The 17,488-nt window shown below is 39.2% G+C and overlaps 1 protein-coding gene across 1 annotated transcript; it reads right to left on the bottom strand.

Moving 5' to 3' along the window:
* Nucleotides 1–2,284: 2,284 nt before the first annotated feature.
* On the bottom strand, nucleotides 2,285–17,026 carry ABHD10 (abhydrolase domain containing 10, depalmitoylase). The gene is made up of 5 exons (XM_014862319.3): nucleotides 16,762–17,026; nucleotides 14,282–14,465; nucleotides 9,502–9,613; nucleotides 8,985–9,122; nucleotides 2,285–4,222 (listed from the first exon to the last, which is right to left on the bottom strand). Exons 1-5 carry the CDS (start codon nucleotides 16,901–16,903, stop codon nucleotides 3,878–3,880), a joined length of 921 nt encoding a protein of 306 aa, XP_014717805.2. The 5' UTR covers nucleotides 16,904–17,026; the 3' UTR covers nucleotides 2,285–3,877.
* Nucleotides 17,027–17,488: the final 462 nt, after the last annotated feature.

Below are 17,488 nucleotides of genomic sequence, written 5' to 3'. Positions count from 1 at the left end.
GCTCTGAAATTTTTATAAATCCCGAAGGGCTTGGCAGTGTGTCCTCCTAGCTGTTAAGCCACTTAGGGGTAAAGAGTGAGTCTCATTGGTGTTGTGTCCAACTCTTGATACTTTTCATGACACAAATACCCCAAAATTTGTCCTTTGCTTCAATCACAAGTATTTTTTGAGTGCTTAATTGTGCGAACCACTCACTGTGCTGGAGAGGAATAAAATATAATTCTTGTCCCTGGAGCGGATTGGTCAATTGATTCAGGCACGTTAGATAAAGCAATTCCAGTACGTGAGATGGTGATCTTTCTCCCAGTGGGAAACTGATTACAAGTTATGCAGGAAATGATTCCTGAAATAATACATGCATTGAGAAAAATCTCCTGCTGGCTGGGGCCTGGACTAGTGAAAATTTAATTACTTAGCAGATGTATGGGTGGTTTGCCTGAGGGAAGACTTAGTGGTCAGTAGTTGAAGGCCTAGGAAAGAGAACTCGGTGAAAAACAAAGGGTGTGAGAGAATCAGAGCCTTTGGGAGAGAGCAGTAGGTTTAGAAACCACAGGCAAAGGGCTGACTAATGCAGGTCTCCATGCTGCGTGGAATCGTCCATTGAAGAAGCTCTAAAGACAGCAGAACTGTCTCCAGAGACCTGCAGCTTAGGGGAAGAGTTTGGAGCCGGGATATTGTCAGCAGAATTTTGGAAGTCACTGAGTCGCATCTTGGGTGGTAGCAATAAGGTCAGTTCCAACGTGGGACGAAGAAAATGGAGACCCACACAGGAAGCATGTTACTTTCTCCAGGCCTGGAACGGCTCTATGGAAGGTATTGATTTGTTAGATAAAGCCAGAAACAATTCTTAAAGATGTACATTTGCATTTCTGTTTGTTTTTTTTTTTCCGTAGACTGTGTTTTGCAAATCTTTTATACCCAAAGATTTCCTTCCATTGTAATCAAACAGCTGGGGTGCTTTTAGTGAATGACTGAGTTCCCGGTTCTGGAGAGGATACTGTGGCAGAGCAGGGGCCACAGCAAGGCATAGCTCAAAGCTCTTTTCCGCCCCTCCTCCACACAGACCTTTCCATTGGCCACTCAGAGAACAGCATACTGTTTAGATTTGTGTCTGGAAATGTCTCTAAGCTCAGTAGATGCAGCAAAAGCAAACACAGAATGTGGCCTCACTGAGCCTTCCTTTCCGTTGGCATTCCCTCGTTCCTTTCCATTGCGCTGGCTGAGATTGTTTAGAGGGGGTCGTGCTGCTTTTTAAAAGAAAGCAGGAGTTCCAGAGGATAAGGCACTCAGGGGCTGCTGGCTGTCCAAGGGTTTTCCATGTCACTGAATACACGGCATGGAGTGGTTTTAGAAAAAAAGAGCTTTAGGGGAAAATAGAAAAGAACACTAAAATAACTAATGTACTAGAATATACTAAATCTCACTGATTCTAACATTTGGAATTTGTGATGTTACCCCCTGCAGAGCTAGATTAAATTTTAAAACAGCTTTTCCTGTCTTTAGATAGAGAAGTTGCCTCCTCTGCGGCTTTTTCTAACCATTGAACATTTGAAAGGATATCCCACAAGGGATCCTGAGGTTAGGAAGGTCCGACCCAGCTCAGCGTTAGAAGCCAGACCCACTTCCTTGCCTCCACTTTCCTTCCTGAACCTCCATGAATTGATTGACCATCAGTTTCTCACTGGACTGTGTGCTCTGTGCATAACAAAAATAAAAGCCAAAAGACAGTGACTCCCATGTGTCATTGTTCCAGACTCGTTGTGCTTACTTGACCCTTATGATCAACTAGGTTTATGTTATGACATTTTACAGATGAGGAAAACTCAAGGAGGTGAAGTAAATTGCTCAGTCACAAGGCTAGTAAATGGCAAGCCAGGATTTAAACACAAGCTCGAGTCTCTGTCCCCAAGCACTGTACTACAGTGCCTCTACAGGTATGCTATGAACCTCTAATGATATTTATGACATTTTATTGTAATTATGGCCAACCTTAGAAAACTCTCATGGGCAGGGGCCCTTTCCTCTTCATCTTTCTAAAGGTCATGCCTGGCAGCGTCTGGGCAGAGACTGGCCACCCTGCCATCCTCTAACAACCCTGTCTGGCACCAGGCGCCATGGTACACACAGATGATTCACATATTTTTGATCTGTGCCTTTTGTTTGGTATAAAAGGTAACTCAGAGATTGTACTTTTATTGCCCTGTATACTAACCTGTTTTATATGTCAGGGACCACTCCCAGGTTTGATGATTTGTCAGGAGGACTCACAGGACTCAGCACATAGTTCCACTCACAGCAATGATTTATTAGTGAAAGGATACAAAGCAAAATCGCAAAGGAAAATGGCCTGTGGGGTGAAGTCCGGGAAACCCAGGCACAAGCTTCCAAGATTCTCGCCCAGTGGAGTGGCATGGGTTGAGCTTGACTCCCGTGTGAGCTGTGACAGCACATGTGAAATGCTGTCCACCAAGGAGGCTTTGGGAGACTCAGCGCCCAGTTTGTACTGGGAGCTGGTCACTGAGGCAGGCCCTGCCTGGCACCTACCCAAATCCAGACTCCCAGGAGAACAGGTGTGTGGCACTGACGACACTGTTTGTACAGACAGTTGAGACAGAGTGAGCCACTTTTACTGGTTCTGGGAATGGTGGAATGCTCCTAAAATCCAAGTTTGCAGACACCAGCCAAGGGCTAACCTTGTCAGCAGGCCTCTCTGAGGATAAGCAGTCGGGCCTCCCATGCTAGCTCTTCTCAGCACAGGAATCTCATCCCAACACTCTTTCTTCGATACCTACGTTTCTTGAATTGTCCTCTGACTCAGGTTTACCATCTGTCGATTCCCTAAGAAGTTTAATAAATCTTTGACATATGTTCATTATAGATATAGATATATACATATATACGTATGTCATGTTGTCAACTTAAAGAAGTTTTACTTTGACAGACATAACTTAAGTGGGCTAAAGAAAGTTCAGCCAAAATGACAAGTTAGAAAACACCAACTCAATACTGATTATCAAGACTGATTACTGCACAGGTTCAGTTATTTAAAACCTTTATATTTGCATCTCATCTTTTCTTACTATCTCTGCACTGTAGAAAGTTCTCTGACTTGGGTGGGTAAACACTTGACTATTTGTACTGAAGGCACATATTAATAAAAAAGGAACACTTCTGCAGGTAGCTAATAATGGAGAAAGATGAATTTCCTCTATGAAATATGAAAATACCTCATTGTTTAAGAGGAAATTCCATTTAAATATATGACATATGAGCCAAAAGTTAAAAATGATACGGCTCCTTTATATCACTGTAAAGTTTGGAGCCTTTAAAAAAGGATAACCTTAATTTTAAGCTCAAATATAACATGTAGGATATAATATATAAAGTAATATCCTTATTTTCTGAACTTTATTATGCTTCAGACATTTCTCAAGTCATTTCAGATTTCAATAAACATTTTCCTATATTTTGTAAACTGCATTTTAAAATCAGAATTTTACAAATCTCCATATACAGTGATACCAAGCAAAACCCAAAAAATTCAAGCTTTATTAACAATTCTAAGTAGAAGAGAACACAAGAGCTGGCATGGTTAACATAAGCATTAGAAGGTAAACATCTTCTTAATAAAAAAATAGGAAATATTTTCATGAAAAAAAAAAATCAAGGATTGCAGGAAGGAGAAAATTTTCCTAACAGCAGCTGATACTTCCTTCACAATTTGTATCACTTGTGCAAATACATTATTAAATAAATAGGTGATATTTACCAAACAGAGAGAAGAGGAAAAAACCTTTTAAGTATCAGGGTCTTTCATTTGTTATCCTCTTGCAATCTTCTGGATCCATTAGTCTACATACCAACTAAAGATGTGCTTCTAGTTAACCACAGTTGAGAGTTTATCAATTAAGTCATCAATAGTGTAAACAAGAAGTTGAATGTCTGCTTTTTCCTTCATTCGGTGATCACTATGTTTTCGGAGGATGACATCCACGTCTGTGCTGACTACTCGGTCAGCAACCTGCAGGGACGTATGCCAGGGGACGATGTCGTCCTTCATGCCATGGAGCAATCGGATAGGGCAGTTCACAGGAATGGGGCTGTGTAACAAGCAGTGGTGCTCAGCTTCTTTAATGAAACTGTACCGAATGTGATACACTCCTTCTTCACTGTATTTTGATGGCATGGCCCACACGCCTTTCATCTCTATTTCCTTTTTTACCTATTGGGAAAAGTGAGGAAAATAAGTTTTAATGCAACATAAACACATGGAATAGTCTTAAGTGAAGGAAAACAATCCTTGAGGAAAAGAGACAACAAAAATGTAATAACAATAATTATCCATAATTAAATACTGTGTGCAAGGTACTGTGACAAGTATTTTACACGTATTATCTCATAAGATCCTGATAATAATTCTGTTATTATATCATTTTTACAAAAGAGAATATCAAAGTTGAGAGAAGGTAAGTAACATGTTCAAAGGTGAAAGGTAGTAACTGTTGTGGCTAGGATTCAAACTTAGATTGACTGAACTTTACCAGGTAACATCTTAAATCAGATGTTGCTTCATCCCAACAGAAAGGAAAAATGAAGGGAGACAAATAAATAAGGCCTTAGAATCAAGCCAGGTATCATTTTTATTATATGAAATTAAATCTTAGAAGTAAAAACTGTTTAGGTTTTAAAGTCATAAAACTAAAAGCACCTACATAAGAAGTTACTGAAGAGGATGGGGCAGGAGGAAAAGGAGAAGAGTCAAGCACAGAACTAAACATGCAAAATAAGCCAGTGGTGACTCTGGGACAATCAAACACATGCAAGTTCAGGCTCAACGCAAAAAATGTGTAGTTTGTGCCTTCCAGAATCCTATGGAATGAGAAAAAAAATGTGCTTGTTGTTTTGGATGATAAATACTTCCTGTAAACCGAACAATGTTATGTCTACTTATTTCCTTAAAATTAAACATTGGGTATCTTTTGCTTCTTGAAGAATTTTTTTTTTATGTAGATTAGAATTTATCTTAAACAATTTTTCTAATTAAAGTAACATACTCATTATAGAAAATAAGGGAGATATAAAAAGTATAAAAAGAAATAGATCACCCATAATCCTACCTCGTGGATATAACAACCATTAATATTCTGGCTTATTTTCTTCCAGTATTTTTCTATTATGTATTTGGTTTATATATACGTGTGTGTATATATATTTTATATATATAAAATATATATAAAATATTTAAAATACATATCTTTTACACATTTACCTGTCATTTCCTATGCCATGTTACTCATTTAATACACATACTTCTGGGTTTTAAAAAGTTCTATGAGAAGTTTTTAAAGGCTGCATAATAGTCCACTGTAATTGACCTAAGATAACTAACTTGACTATTCCTGCACTGCTAGATATGTCCATGAACCCCTCGGAGCATAAAGGTTTATCTGTATTTAATAAATTCTTTGGAAAGATTATCAGAACTTAAACTAATAAACCAAGATGTAAATAGTTTTAAGACTCCTGAAACCATATAACATGAAGGGCATTTCTGACTAGAAAAACAGGCGGACATCTTACCAAAAACAAAAGAAAAAAAGTCACACATAACAAGGGCTGGCCCAGTGGCACAGGGCTTAAGTTCATGGCTCTGCTTCGGCAGCCTGGGGTTCAAAGGCTGGGATCCCGAGCGCGGACCCAGCACCACTTGTCGAGTCATGCTACGGCAGTGTCCCACATAAAAAATAGGAAGACCGGCACAGATGTTAGCTCACACACACGCACCACAGATAACAGATTTGAAAATTGTGTATTTAAATTTTCAATAAAGATATTATGATTTTTTCCATGTTTAAAATTGTAATATATTGCAAATAGGAAAAGGCAAACAGAATTTAAACAGTAAAATAGCACACTATAATCTATATATATTTAGACATTTTAATGCATTTTTTAAAATTCCAAAAAGATTTACTGATTCAGTGAAAAAGCTGTATGTCTCAAAGCTATACTCCTAAATATGTCTCCAAATGATTTGAAATTAATGAAATTCTAAAAAACTAGAAAATTTATGAAATCTTAACATAGGGTTCTCTGCATTAAAACAACATGTGAACCAAATATTTAAAGCAAAAATGATATTCAGATATCCTCAAACTACTCAGGACTGCTCTTGAATTTGTAATTTCAGTAATTAAAACTTAGTTTCACTGGTTATTAGATGAAGTGGGAACTATGCTAATTACTTGGACCCAGTTCATAATTGTTGCATTTTATGCCTCCTCGCCCCCCAGGTAGCTCTGTTATCTGCCACTGAATTGAATGAATATTGTCCATTTGGAGAAAAAATTTAACTTTAAAAAATGTTATATGCCCCAAACCCTCAAAAACAAAAAGTTCATAAACAGCAAAAAAAAAAGCATTAACCAAAGAAAATATACATAAGTTCTACACTAAGAAGAACTGTATCAAGGTAACATTGTTGAAAAGCTTGGATTCCAAACAGCTGCGCATCCTGTCTGACGCCCTCTAGTGACCAAAGGAGACAATGATCAGAGTCAGGTTAGTCGAGTTCCTGCACAATGATAAATGCTGGGTCTTAACATTCCCAGGGCTAAAGAAGGCAGTAAAAAATCTCCATTTCTGCTCACTTGACACCGTCAGGGCTATCTGTCTCTGTGGAGAAGAAGAGATAGTGGTCTGAGTGTCCCTCTTTTCTTACACATGCTTTTAAGTTAACAAGGACTCAACATGTTTCTTTTAACAACCATTTGCTGGTCTGATTTAGGAATAGCAAAGATATGCCCTGATTTGCAGGCTACAGATCTTCTCAGTCACTTAGCGGGTATTTAGTGGGTATCTCCCACATCCTCCCTCTGAGTGATGTGGATACACGCACATAAAAGAAATGTTCATAGATCTTGTCATTTCCCATAACCGAAAAAAAAATTGTTTAATCAATTCCTTTCCAATCTGCCATATGTTCTTCAAATAATTTCCTACCATGAGAAGCACCTGAGTTAGAGGATGGAGCAAGGGGTCCAAGGTTTAGAGGCAGAAAGAGTCAGTGGCAGAAAAATTTAGCAGCATGAGGACACTGAGCAACTACGTATGAGAAACAAGTGAGAAAGTGAAACAAAATCAGAAATAGGAGATAAGTGCAAGGAAGACTAGCTTTGTAATTTTAGCCCTGAGAGGAAATCATATGAAGAACGTGACTATGCAGACAACGTCACTGCTGAAGGAGCCAGCAAGAAGGTGAACTAAGAATAAACATAGCACAGATACAATATATGGCACTGGTCAATGCAGAACTCGAGGCAAAAGGCAATGACATTCGGGGCTGGCCCCGTGGCCGAGTGGTTAAGTTCGCGCGCTCCGGTGCAGGCGGCCCAGTGTTTCGTCAGTTCGAATCCTGGGCGCGGACGTGACACTGCTCATCAAACCACGCTGAGGCAGCGTCCCACATGCCACAACTAGAAGGACCCACAACGAAGAATATACAACTGTGTACCTGGGGGCTTTGGGGAGAAAAAGGAAAAAATAAAATCTTTAAAAAAAAAAAAAAGGCAATGACATTCTACTATTCAACACTACACACACACTCTTCCTTCTGTTTATTGCTTTTCCTCCTCCTCCTGCTCGCCTACTCTGGAGCAGTGGTTCTCACACTTCACCTGAGGGGCTTGTTAAAACAGACTGCTGGGCCACAGTCCCAGTCTCTGAGTCAAGAATACGCATTTCAGGGGCTGGCTACGTGGCCAAGTGGTTTAAGTTCGCGTGCTCCGCTGCGGCGGCCCAGGGTTCGGATCCCGGGCACAGACATGGCACTGCTCGTCAGGCCACGTTGAGGCAGCGTCCCACATCCCACAACTAGAAGGACCTGCAACTAAGATATACAACTATGTACGGGGGGTTTGGGAAGATAAAGCAGAAAAAAAAAAAAAAAAAAAAAGAAGACTGCCAACAGTTGTTAGCTCAGGTGCCAATCTTTAAAAAAAAAAAAAAAGAATACGCATTTCGAACAAGTTCTCAGGTGATGCTGCTGCTGCCGCCTGTGAACTACACTTTTTGAACCACTGCTCTAGACTGTTTCTTTCTTTAATTTTCTGGGTCTCAGGCTTTTCAGGATCTAGTTCCACAGGTGAAATTTAGATACCTAGAAAAAGTATGCCCAAGGAGAACTCAACAGATTGCAAAACACAAAAAATAACATATACAACAATAAACAGCTATTCCTTTATGCTTTCAGACAACTGAAGTGCTTAAACATATGTCCAATAGTAAAGTATAATAAACTAATTACCTTCACAGTTATTTCAGAAACCTCATTTCCACCATGATTTGCTGAAGAACATGCTAATAATGAAAAGCACTTTTTCTTTTTTTAAAGGTTAGAATAGAAGTAGGAAAAGTGTGCCAACTAAGTGTGTGAGCCAGGAATGGCAAATCTCACCTCCTGTGTGCTAATTCTGGCTGACTGAGTGTGGGCTTGGAGGGCTTGGCTCAGGGAGGCTCTGAGGCTTTCAGACTAAAAAAAAGTTTCATAATTGCTTAGCTCAGTCTAACATGGTCCTAAGAATAGGTACTATTTCCAACATGCCACCAAATAAGAATAAGAGGTACAAAAAGAGATCATGATGTATGATCCAAATAAGGAAATGTGATCAATAAAGAAAATTTTGCTAAAAAAAGGAGACAAAGTGTGATTTCATCAATGTGGCTCAAATATTTGGCAGAATGATTTGAAGGGACTGTGAAAAAAAGGAAACCTTAAACAAGAGACCAAATAGTTAAGGCAAAGAGGTACATACGATAGTTACAAGATAGAAATAGTTACAAAAAGACACAGTTACAAAAAGGCAGCTGACGCGGAAGATGGGCCAGTATTAAGTCAAAGGGCAGATGACAAATGAACAAATGTTCAAAGAAAGGAGGAGCAGAAGACTGATAGGAGGTACACACTGAGGCTGCCTGTGACTTACCTCAACAGGAAGCTGATTAAACTGTGTCACCAGGCCATCTACAGCTGTAGCTACACCAATAAGGGCAACTACCTTCTGCGGCCGTGCAATCGCAGCATGAAGCATAAGCCATCCACCGAGGCTAGATCCAACTAGTATCTAAAAATAAAAATATGGATAGTTTTAAAGAGGAATTTCTTTTTTTTTCTCTAAGGGGAGTGAGTAATTTAATAGACTGTATGTACTTTTTTTCTTTTATACCATTGGCTCCCAGATTTTTAACATTCTGCACAAAGTGGAGTTAAAATTATGATTACTTTTTGCTAATTAGGTTTACAATAAAGAATTATAAAAATAAAATTTGTAAAATGAAAAGTAAAATGGTACATTTTATGAGAAAGTGAAAATGATAGAATAAGTTTAAATCAAATATCAAAATTGTTAAATTTAAAATATTAAATAAACTTTTGTATCCAAAGAAACAGCTCAAATATCAAGAGATTAGTCAACAATTATCATATTTAACAAAAATAGTCACCTGTGGTCCTACAGCTAAGTCATCAATTATAGAAAGAACATCTTTTCTCCATCTTCCCACTGTGCATTCTTCTAAGTTACCATCTGAATTTCCAACTCCTGAGTAATCAAACCTGGAAAAACGGAAAACACAGACCTGTATTAGGTATCTACCCATATGTTTGTTTCTCCGATTTTGAAGGAAGGTAGCACATTAATTATTACAATGCCTAAAACATATTAAAATAAAACACTGAAGTCAACATATATTTCAGCAAATCCTACTGGCTTAAGCTTCAAACATTTCCTAGAACCACTCACTTTCTCACCTCCTCCACTGCTGCCAGCCTGGTCCAAGTCACTGTCCTCTCTTGACTGCACTAATGCAACAGTCTCCTAACGGGTCTCTCTGTTTCCCCCCATAGTAGTCAGGGATCCTTTGACAACAAAAATCATGTCTTGCCACAAACCCTCCAAAGGCTTTCTGAAATCTTGAAGTAAAATCCAAAGCCCTTACCATACGCTGGCCCCTGACTACCTCTCTGACCTCATTTCTTACTGCTCTCTCTCTCCCTCCCAACTGTATCCTCACTTTCCTTCTTGAATTTACTAGAATACACCCCCCATGTTCCTGCCCCAGGAGTTTTACATCAGCTTTTCCCCCTACACAGAATACGCTACCTCCAGATATCCACTTAGATGGCTCCTCTCTTCATTCAGGCCTTCGGCTCAAATGTTACCTCCCCAGAGAAGCTTGCTCTGACCACTCAACCTAAAACTGTGCTTCTTTCATCATTCTCTATTTCCTACCCTGTTTTATTTTCTTCACAGCAAATGTTGAACTTGACGTTATATATATTAGATTATTCATTTGTGGTCTGTCTCCCACACTAGAATGGAAGCTCCATATTCACACAGACTTCGTTTTGTTTACCACTGTTTTCCCAGTGCCCAGGTCAGTACCTTGCAAATTTAACAGAAGGGAAAGAGACCAGAATCAAATCCATCATCACCAGCCCATCCACTTAAGTTTGCTTCTCCTTCCAACTTCCTAGTTCTCTATGCTCACAATCTGTCTCATCTATGAGTTTTACTTCTCCTTCAAGACTCAACTCAACAAACCATGAAGCATCATACCAGTCCTGCAGATTACCCTAAACCCCAGTCACAGGGAACTACTTCCAACTCCTGGACAAGCCCTGTCACAACTTTGAGCCTCTGCATGCCACTCCACTGCCTAGAAAACCTTCCTTCCCCACCCAAACTCCTAGTCATCCCTGAAGCCACGCCACCTCGTCTGAGTACTTGGACATAGATGCCTGTTTAGTAGCAGTCAGTCACTTTCTTTTGTATGTACTCAATTAACACTTTTCATATCGTGTATTGTAATCCAGTTTTAAATATCTGTCTCCCTCTGACTAGAAAGTCAGTTCTTCAAGGGCAGACTGTTTCATTCAAGTTTTTTCTCTAGGGTATAGCACACTGCCTGCCCTGTACCATCCTCACTCGCTCTCATTTCTTCTCATGTTCACCCCTTTCTCTTCAATTTGGTTAAGACCAGTATCTCTGTCATCTGAAACCCAGCCTATCTCCTAACCGTGTCGCCAAGACTCTGTTTTTTCTCCAAATGGGTCCACTTTATACCTGTCAGGTTTTTTCTGAAACATTATATTGATATGGCATTATGTTCAATGGCTCCCTGTGACATACAACACAAAAGTTTAGTGCTTTAGCCTGTCTTTTTACACCATTGTATTCTGGTCGTCTCACTGACCTTTTATCACTTCATCAGAGGAAACTATTGCTTTTGCCAAATTGATCAACTTGTTCCTAAAACAGGCTCTATGTTTTCTATCTCTGTTTCACACCTCATCTAATTCCTTCACCTGGAATACCTTCTCTCCTCACCTACATTTCTAATATCCTCTTTCTAGAGCTTAGTCCAAATGAACCTTTTCTTGCTGGAAAGGCTTCCCAGACAGATTGAAAAAATAAATCTCTACTTAATGAAATATCTATAGAATTCATTTTTATCAGTCACAATTAATTTATTATATCCTGCTCTCTAAGAGTCATGTGTATACATGTGTCTCATCATTCCTATGAGACTGTAAGACTCTGGAGGGGAATCTTATTGTCTTATTCTTGTGTTATTTTGTCCTTGCCTTCTTCATAGTGGCTAGGCATGTAAACCGCACACACTATTATAATACATACTAAATGCACAGAAGTGGAAAGTAAAAGTAAAAAGAATTACTTTATTCAAGTTTAAAGCTTTCATGTTTTTCTGATTCTTAAACCTGGTAAAAGCTATAAATTCCATGTTTTTCGCATAGATATGCGAAGACATATGTGATATATAGTGTATACATATTTTCTTAGAGATACGAAGTGAAATGATTTTGGATCCTTGGGAAACAGTGTAACAAGGCAGCTGCTGAAGTCTAACCCAGTTATCGTTTCTCCTCAACACAGGGATGTAGGATAGAAGATGGACTGGGGAGAAGAAGGGAGAAAGGCCCGGCTAACTCTCTTTTCCTCCCCTTTAGTGGGCAAATGGGCATCTCTACTTGCTGCATCCTTTACATTTGCCTTCCAAATACACGGTGAAGACGTAAAACACAGGTAAAGCCCCTTCAAAAAGAAAATATAAACACTCAGTGATACTAATAGGCTACAAGTAAAAAATATAGTTCATTCTTGTTGAACCCTAACCAAGAGACAAAGACAATTCAAACACATTCAGCAGTTCAGGACCTTTAAATACAGTAACACAACTCTATCCTAGCAGCCTCAATACTCTGGGATATATTCCCAAATCTAGAATTTAAAATTCTATTAGAAATAATTATGAGAGAATAGCAGCCCTAAAGCCATGTGCCATATTCCCGAGCTCTGACTCAATCTTATTTCAGGCATGGTGACAGAACATTAGGAGACCATTTTCATATAGCCATATGTACTATTTCTTGTATACAAAATTAACCATTTCCTCATTCAAGATCTAAATTTTATAGCCAAAATCACAACAAAAGTAAACTGAGAAATTGGAGTATAAACAGAAGATAAAATCTCTTATAACAAGTGAAAATGCAATCAATAGTTAATAGTGATTAGATTGCAATGAAGTTTGATAAAAGCAAATAAAGAGGAACTTGACCAAATTAAAAATTTGCAGTGAAGGGCTTTATTTTATAAGGATTTACAAGATTGACTTAGGCTACATTTTAATACAGCACTACTTAATAGTCTGTGCCTATTATAATTTCATCACGATTATTAAATACACCTTTAAAAAGAAAATGAATTTTCATATGTATCCAAGATGCAAAAAACCCATAGGTGTCTTATAGGGGGACAGGAACTGGTTATAGTTCTCATAGTCTCAATTCAAATTCAAGACCTGGTAAAACGGCAATTTCTTGAAATTCAAATTCTTTTGGGGACAAAAAAGGAGAATGCTGGCAATTTTTCTGATATTATCATGTTTTGCTCAGGCTAGTTCCCCTTCCTGGATAGCTCCTCCTTCTTAGCCAAATCCTAACTATTCTTCAGTGTTCCTTTATAAGTCTTTTCTATCCACTTCGACCCCCGGTTTTCTCTCACCATCTACAAATAAGCACACTTCTCTTTTGACACAGTCCCATTCTGATGAGTATCTTGGCCTAATTTCCCATACATATTTTATCTTGTGTTTTCCCACCCTGATTAAAAGACCCTTAAGGGCAATGACCATGTTTTATAATTCTTTGTATATTTCACAGCACCCAGTATACTGCTAGAAAGTCTACTTGCAAAAGATACCCCAGTCTTTACTGTAACGGCTCAAAACAGATTTTTAAGAGTTCTAGGCATGAAAATGAAATAATTCAGTTAATTTGAAAAAAGATATGACTAGATCCATATACGTGACATAATTTCTTCTAATATATTGAACAAATAAAGTCTAAAAGTTATTTTATTTTCACTTATATTTATTTATTATTTTATTTCTAAAGTTGTATTTTCTAGACCTAATGAGTGAATATTAGTGAAACTCCTAACAACTTAGATGAACAGACTTTCAGGCTGTTAGTGCTAGAAAAGAATTCAGATTATCTTTAGTCCCACCTCCTCCTTTTTTACGATGAAGAAAATAGGTCCAGGGTTTATTAACAGATTCATCTTGTCACAGTTATTGCCAGAATTAATTCTAGAACACATCTTTCTTGGATTCTAAGCCAGTGCTCTTTCTACTAAACCATACTATCTCTTCTGGCAAATTAAGCACTAAATAAGTGATTGTTACATGTAAACAAACCTAATAACAACAACGTAAACACGTCATTTTACTAAAATAATTTTCAACACAAAATATCAGGAATTGTGAAGTCAAATTTTAGTTAAACAACACATATCCCTATTTATGCTTATACATATTCAGATTACAGGAGTGAGAAAGAGAAAACTCAGTAGAAATGTGAATTATACAATACTGATTTTATAATACTTTTAAATACATATATTATCTTAAACTATGTATCTTAAAACTAAGAAAATAGTCAAATAAAAATCCTAAGTCCCCAATGGAAAACCACAAAACAATTACAAGAAAGCCAACTACTATATTGGTTTATTGTCATTTTAAAGAACCTTACTTATTATTTACAAGAACCTTAAATCACAAGATGAAAATTTACAAAACATTAAAATATATCAATCTATGAAAATGTTGGCATTTGCTTCAATTGGTTAGAGCAGAAGTCTTTGATATTGCCACGCTAAATGGCAGTAATATTTTCTGTGAAATGTGTTGTTCCTACCTTATATAGGCGTGACCAAGAGATTTGCAAAACTCCTCAATTGCCAATGCTTTTGTACCATTCATATTAGAAATATAGCCAGGGATGAAGATAACTCCCGGACTTTTGCCTTTTAGCCTCTTATAAGCCAGGTTTGGAAGGTCTGGTCGACTAAGGAAAGAGATTGATGTCTTTTGTCTGCAAGCTAAACAAAGTACACAAAAAATAAACTAGTTTGCAAATACGGGTTTTGGAAAACCATATATATTTTCAATCTTAACTTTCTTAACTCATCAAATTGATGTCAAATACTATTTCCATTTCATAGGAAAAACAAAAACAGATGAAGCATTAAACTTAAGTCTGTGCATGATTATCTTTTAAAATCTTGGTAAAATCTGTACCTTTTTTGAGCAAGGTCCAATCTTGATTCTTCCAAAATACACAATGAGGTGGAAGTTTCAAGGTAACAGAAGACAGAGACTTGTCACGAATGTTTTCCTGTTGCTGCTAAATCATCTGCCCTAAATAGTATCAATCAACATTCAGATTCACCTACATTAGTTTCAGCTTTCTCTTGTGAGATTTTTGTCTTGTTTTTAATTTTTTTAATGTTTGAGGAGTTTCACATCTTCTACTTTTTGGCGGGGAGGGGGAGAAACAAGTTTGATCTGCCCTTGGGAAATTGTTTCAAAGGGGGATGTGCTGTGACCCTTTTATTACTGACTCCCTCTCCACCCACAAAATCATGGCCCGTGGTAATAGCCAATCATGATTCTGTATCAGCTGAGGTGGGTTCAGTGCGCAGTTTCTTCAAAAGTAACCTTGTATAGATATATGATAGTATCATTTTTGGAAAAAGATTTCTCATAGGACTCTGCAATCACTGCGTTTTATTTGTTGGTTTGGCTTTTTGTGAATGGTACACACAAATCTCAGTACAATTTAAGTACAACAGCACAACCGGTAAACCTTAAAAGGTTACTCCATTTCATTGTTTCTAAAGTTCCTTCCCTACCATAAAATCAATACTTGCTCCTAAAAAAAGCAGAAAAATATTTTAAAAACAGTCATTTCTACTCCCACCTCCTCCTTCCAAAGAAATTAGTTTGTGTATTTCCTTACAGTCTTTTTCTGGACCACCAAAATCTCTTCTTTTATTTACAGGAAACCTCCTTCCACTTTACTGTGGCTAATGAAGGCTCCTCAGACTCCTCCATTTGAGCTGCTGAAGTTTTCCTCATTTTGGATTTGAGAAGTTGATTTTTGAAAAACTGAATTGAAGGCCTTACATCTATCCCTTTTACATGTAAGCTTGTTTCAAAGTTTCAATATATAGTGAAATATGCCATATTTAAAAACTTTCAGTGAAAAACAGGGTCAGCAGGAGCCAGTTATGTTGGTTGGCAGATTGTATCAGCAAAAATGTCCACTCCCTGTATCTTAGCTCAGCACTCAAAAAATCCTTCCTATCCTCTTCTCGATACTACTTGCAGCGCAGGAATTTCTCCCTGAGTCAATTACAATTTATTTAATTTTGGTGAGTTATAAGCGGTCAGGTTCTAAACATTATATCCATAAATGATTGTTTGTGTTATAAAGATTAGTTCAAAGCCTGGGCCATTACGTGCTTAATGAATGTTTGCTAAACAGATGAAGGAGTATTATACTCTAGTTAATGAATTGACACACTATACTTTGCCAGAGGAACATATATATAACACGCCTTTTGGTTGTGTACAATTAAACGTAAGTTAAACTGATTACATACGTTTACAATTTTTAACACAAAACAAAGGGTATCTGCAATGACAATTTCCATTCTATGCATCTGACAACCGTGTGGCAAGGGTGTGAACACAACAAAATCCCAAAATACAAGGAGGTAATTCAGAAATACTATATATATGGGAGGGTGAAGGTGGGTAGGGTGGGACGGGGAAGAATCAAACACAAGATAGAGAAAATATTCAGGTGCTCTGACATGGGGTTCAAATTCTCATTTCCTTTGTAGAGTAATGATTAACGTTTTCACTGGACCGGGAGCATCGAGAAGACAAAACTAGGCTTTAGGCTTAATGACGGCGTCTACACTTTTACAAAGAAAATGTTCATATTGTAAATTCCCTCAAGTTAAGGGAGGGTAGGTCTAAGCACCTTCACACAGAGTCACAATCTGTAAACCCCTGAGAACCCGCAGAGAAAGGAAAGCAAGAGCAACTGATAATCAACGTTGGCGCCCACTGCAGGGGCGGCGGGCAGAGCAGGCTGCTCCGGCTGCTGAGCCGAAAGCGCCGGCGGGGCGCGCCGTCCAGGACGCCCGGGCCCGCGGCACAGCCCCCCTCACCGTCCGCGCCAGAACCGCCGAGAGAGCACAGAACCGGGGTCCCGAGAAGGGGGCAGCGCATTTCTGAATGGGGCGCCAGAAACCCTAGACAGGGACGGACGGAACCCGGGGTGTTCCAAAGAACGCGTCCTACTCCCGCCTTTCGGACACTGACCTGGGAGCCCCCGTGGCGCCCACTCGGGGTTCTGGGCAAGTAACGCGCTGACACCACGGTGAAAGCCGAAGGAGATGGGCGCCCGGCCCCACCTGCAACGAGGCAGCCGAGCGGCCACAGTCGCCATGCCCACCCCCGCCATCTTCCCAGGGCTCCCCGCGCTCCACGCCGACCTACAGAGACGCGCAGAGCCTACGGGAACCGGGGCTGCGCATGCGCCGCCGCCTGGACAACGGAACTTGCTAAACAGCGCTCGGGGCGATTGGCAACACCCGCAGAGCGCGCATGCGCAAAGCGTCGTCGCGCTTGCTGGTTTTTTGCCGTGGGGCGGTTCTCGTCGCCGGAGTGTTTGCCTGTGACAGTTTGGAATGTTAAGTGGCCTGAGTACGCTACTTTCTCAGTGGGCTGGTAGATATTTCAGGGCTGGAGGCGCGGAGAGGCACTGTATCCAGCGTTCCTAGACAGGAAACCATCTGATCATCCCGAGGACATTAGGGAGCGGAAGCATAAAATACTAGACTTGCTGCCTGACTAGTCGCTCTCACCCGCTGACACTTTAAACCTGTACCGGAAATGCTTCCAAGATCTGACCTTAATCCTGCTTGTATAAATACCTGGAGTAGAGTCGAGCATTCACCGCTGCTTCGCCCCCTCTCAGTTTGCTTTTGTTCTAGCTCTTTGTATGCCTCACTATTGAATAATTGAATTATTCTGACTCCTGCCTCAT

The sequence above is a fragment of the Equus asinus genome, chromosome 5, assembly GCF_041296235.1.
Source record: "Equus asinus isolate D_3611 breed Donkey chromosome 5, EquAss-T2T_v2, whole genome shotgun sequence".
Lineage (NCBI taxonomy): Eukaryota > Metazoa > Chordata > Mammalia > Perissodactyla > Equidae > Equus > Equus asinus.
This window is presented reverse-complemented; position numbering and strand designations above follow the sequence as displayed.

Excerpts from the sequence above, each read along its gene's own strand:
- ABHD10 (XM_014862319.3), bottom strand. The coding sequence starts at position 16,903 with ATGGCGGGGGTGGGCATGGCGACTGTGGCCGCTCGGCTGCCTCGTTGC. Across the intron at positions 14,466-16,761 it reads GGCGCCACGGGGGCTCCCAG|CTTGCAGACAAAAGACATCA; the intron begins GTCAGTGTCCGA and ends TACTTTGTTTAG. Across the intron at positions 4,223-8,984 it reads TTAATCAGCTTCCTGTTGAG|GTAAAAAAGGAAATAGAGAT; the intron begins GTAAGTCACAGG and ends TTTTCCCAATAG.